Source organism: Cyprinodon variegatus, unplaced genomic scaffold (genome assembly GCF_000732505.1).
Source record: "Cyprinodon variegatus isolate N-32 unplaced genomic scaffold, C_variegatus-1.0 Scaffold175, whole genome shotgun sequence".
Lineage (NCBI taxonomy): Eukaryota > Metazoa > Chordata > Actinopteri > Cyprinodontiformes > Cyprinodontidae > Cyprinodon > Cyprinodon variegatus.
Genome location: NW_015150628.1, coordinates 779,696 through 784,154, shown reverse-complemented (window position 1 = coordinate 784,154; position 4,459 = coordinate 779,696). Strand labels below are relative to the sequence as shown.

General features: G+C 36.3%; 1 protein-coding gene across 2 annotated transcripts in view; it reads right to left on the bottom strand.

The window, feature by feature from the left end:
- LOC107087166 (parvalbumin-7-like) overlaps window positions 1-4,459 on the bottom strand; it is a 51,348-nt gene that overhangs the window by 3,130 nt on the left and 43,759 nt on the right. For both annotated transcript variants that reach the window (XM_015378585.1, XM_015378584.1), the window contains exon 2: window positions 1,043-1,108. In XM_015378585.1, the coding sequence (XP_015234071.1) occupies window positions 1,043-1,103 (61 nt within the window). In that variant the 5' untranslated portion in view covers window positions 1,104-1,108. The remainder of the gene's footprint in view (window positions 1-1,042; window positions 1,109-4,459) is intronic.

The following is a 4,459-nucleotide window of genomic DNA, read 5'->3' as shown; positions in this document are numbered from 1 at the left end:
AAAACAAAAAGCCAGATCCCATTAGATGAATAGAAAGCTCAATTTGTCAACTAAAAAAATTCTTTGAGATAGGGCCAAGGAAGAGGGAGGTCTTGTTGGTCTCCGTCTCCCGATACGCTCTCGCCTGTGTCCGACCTTTCAGACATTCAAACATCTGTTTCTGAATCCAACATTGTAGCATGGCATAGACAATTCACGTTTGCAGTTTGAAGAACACCTGCTTGCTTCTGATGATTTCCTTTAGCTAACCAATGAGTGTCTGTGTTATATGACTCATCCAATTAAACTAGTTTTCACTAGATCTGGATGGCGCCAATGATCTGCATTGGATGGCGCACATGACGTGAAATAAATATTTATAAATATTAAACTGAAGCCAAGAGTAATGAGTAACATTTGTTTTAAAAACTTTAAGGAATAGAAAGTACAGATACTTGTATGAAAATGTAACGAGTAGAAGTCAGAAGTAGGAAGAAAAATAAGTTGGCAGTAAAGTATACTGTAGATACCTAAAAAGTGTATGTAAGTACAGTAAAAAAGTATTTGTACTTTGCTACTTGACACCTCTGACTATAAACTACTGTCATATTTTATTTCAAGTAAATTTGACATTTTTGTTCTAAAGCATCTTCTTTTAATTTTATTATTAAAAAAAAGCATAATCAAATCTATAACATATAGTGCAGAATAGTGCACATTCGTTTTCAATGTTTTCTGATCTGTAGATCTTTAAATTAATTATTACTTTTTTTTATTAAGAACAAACACCTTATATTCCATAAATAAATAATTAATTAATTTAGAATTTCCTTACAAAAACAATTTCCACATTCTTTGATGTTTTAAAAGCATAAAAAGTAAAGTATTTGCCTGGTAACTAGTAAATAACTGTCAGCGAGTAAAGTAGTGTTTAAACAGAGTGAGGGTCTGGTGACTAAACTTGGAGACTAAACTGTTAAAAGATGATCCTCTTATATAGGATCCCTGCTAAAGTCAAAGGTTTTCAAGCAAAACTGTAATGGATCCGTGTCAAGAATTTTACCTGCAAATGCATCGAGAGCTTTCTTGATGTCATCGGCGTTGAGGATGCTGCTCATTGCCATCTTGGCTAATGGAGGAAAGAGGTGAAGAGAAAGAAAGGAGAGAGAGGGAAACAAAGTGGACAAGGTTAAAAACAAGGTCGCAGGGGAGCAGAGAGAAAACTGAGACATTCTCGTATTACACAGGTGATGCTCCAGAAATGGAGCAGGAAATCAGGACATGTGAGAAGGAGGTGATGGGTGAAAAATGAATTAGAGACAGTTTAGAAAAAAAAGCGAGAGTTGCAAGTGAGAGAAATTATACAGAATCTAGTTCATTGGTACAAACCGAGGATTCATACATTTTTTATTTTTCGGTGTTTTCTCACTTCAGGACCACTGGCACCAATGTGCTGCTGGTTTTCTAATGGTCTCTAAAAGCCTCAGAGGTCTTCACATAACCTCTGCATTCTGAAAATAAACTTCAAACCAGTAGAGCCTATATGGACTTATCAGGTTTGATCTTGGACAAACAGTTTGAGGGGTATGAAAGCCATGGAAGATGAAAATCATGTATTTTTTTTCTTCATCTTTTTAGTAGGCACAACTGTGTTTGTATATCACATAAAACCCCAAAATATAATATGAAAAAATGTGGAAAAATCCAAGGGTATTGAGCTTGTACAATGCTGTAAAATCAAAAAAGTGAAATGACTATTTGTGTTTTCCATTGTGTGTCATCAGTGAGTTGATAAAAGCAAGGCGCAGGACCCGATAGAAAGTCTGTGGTTTTTAGCATGCCATCCAAGACTTCTAATGTCTCTGAAGTACTTGAAGAGAATTTAATTTGTTAGCCCAGTCGACAGGCAGAGTCTTTCTGTGAAAGGTGAGCCTGGCACCTAATGGCACTTTGGCTTTTTACTCTGTGTGTGATTAAACCTGATCGCTGCTTATGAAGTTGTCACCCTTTTCTGATGCCCTTTTTCACCTCTTTATACATGAAACACACTCCTACAGCAAAAACACAAGAGAAGTTGGACTGAAAAGTCACCTATGTCATAAGGAGCTTTTTTTGGGCAAAAAAAGATCATGTCTAGTTTGAGGGTTAAACATCCACAACCGATCAAACTCCCTCCAGATACCATTATTTTGATTTATGTTATATCCGAAAGGTAATGATACCCCATCCTGACCGCTACAAGCTTAGATCCAACTTCAAATCCAGTAGCATAAAGAGATACTGAATGCAAAAGGAAAAATATTTTACATGTATTGAAGTGTAATGTCATAAGAAGCTGGTAAGATTCTATGTCATCCAGGTGATAGTCATACAAAAAAGTTTAAAAAGTAAAAAAAAAAAAAAAACACTGGACTTTGTTTTCCAAGTTTAAAGATGTTTCACTTCCCATCCAGGAGGCTTTTTTCAATTTATAATGTCTGAACTAGTGTTGAGCTTCAAGCTTTATGGAGTAGCCCAACAAAGCCTTGTTATGGCTTAGAAAACATGCAAATCGAACCGGACCAGCAGGTCCAGGTCTTAGTAATGGGAAGTTGTTAAAGACGTTGTTGGCCTGCAATACCCAATCCTGGCCTATGCCTCTGAAAAGGGAGTTTTTGGGGTCATTGTTGGCCTGGCTGACCAGATTGAGATGTTTTGGTTCCCTGCATAGCGATGGGGGTTGAGACAATAGCGGGAAGGAGTCAACCTAGGTCATATGATTGTCATATCTCAATAGGTAAATAATTGTTTTCTGCAGATAAATTCAAATGAACTGGTATCATTGTTTCAGGTATAAACTGAATCCTAAAAATGCTCTAGAAGTTGTATAATTAATGGCTAAATAAAGCAACTAACTTAGTAAAGTGAATCAGGGCTTTCAACTTGTATGCATTGAGTGTGAAAAGAGGCCCACTTTTCACACTCTCATCAGTCATCTATTTGGTCAAGCAGAGAAAAACCCATTTGCAAGAGTTTATGGTGAGGCATAAAACCGTTGACTGATGCAGGCAGTAAGGACAGAGCAGCATCATGTGACAGATAGCAAGCTCTGAAAGAAATGGAGAAAATTCAGCTGTCTGGCTTTAAATCCACACAAAACATGTTAGACTGTGAAAAAGCAATATTCTAAACACTGATGGCTCCCCTCACACAATTATATGGTTTTAAAACTATTTTAACTCTATATTCACACAAATAACACAGTTACTTCTGCATTTATTTGACCTGAAATAAAGGAAATGTGAATCAACTCTAAACACAAAAAGAGTAGTTTAGGTTTTTTTTGGTTGGTGAGTAGTTGTAAATATATAATATGATGACAAGACCTGGCAATTTTAAGGACATGTTCTTATGGCAATTGCCCAGTTAATAGTAATCAAATTCGCAAATGAATGTATTGGCTTCAATAAAAAAAATGCTGAATAAAATATATCAATATTTCTCAGCTTTCACATCCTATTTTCACATCCTATTTAGCAAGTGACTCATTGTCACGCAGTTTATTTTATAGAAACAATTTTGGATAATTTTGTGCAAAACATTCCCTCTTAGTCAAAATGTCACGCTATATTGGTACCATGGCAATCAGAAGCTTTCAACTGCTACTTTTCTAAGTTTCTGCTGTTATTAGCTGTGCTGCTCCTTTAGACAAGCTCTGTAGCCATTTGAGAAAACGTGTCTGAAGCTGTCTTAACCACTTGTTATTATTTTTGTGTATCTATGTTTTATAAAAACTTGGTAGCATTCAAAACTATTATTGTATTTATTTATCTAATTAAACTTGGTTATGAGTACACTAGGACACAAGAAAAAAATTAGCAAAATGCATTTTCATAGCGCTACAGAACATCCTTCCTGCCTACAGCTATCAACGCCTATAAAAGTATTTTTGAATACAATTGAAATGAATTAAAGGGGCCTGGTCACAATAATTCACTCTCATTGCATACAAAGGAATTTGGATAAAATTACAGCATGCTGCGGGTTACTAAATATTTATTCTGAGGTACACTTTTTTCTGTTACCATAAAAGATCACGTGGTGGACAGACATGAGGTGCTTCCGTAAAAGTTTAAAAAACAATCCACTGGACTTGGTTTCCAAGATTTGAAGACGTTTCGCTACCTCTCCAAGAAGCTTTCTCAATTCAAATGTCTGGATCCACAGTGAGTTTGAGTCTTTATATAGCCAAGGCCTTGTATTTGTCATGATCTGGCCTGTTTGCTCCTCCCTAATTAGTTATTCCTCTCCCCTGCCCTCTTCCTTCCCTGCCTCAATTATAATTTATTCCCCTCTCCTGTTTCCTCTGGTTTATATTCAGTTCAGCCTGAGCATTCAGGGCCAGATCATTGCTTGTCTTTCTGTCAGTCTTTCTGTTCAGTTTTATTTGGTTCATGTCCTGGATCCTAGCTGCCAGTGGAACCAGGGTTTTAGTGTTTGT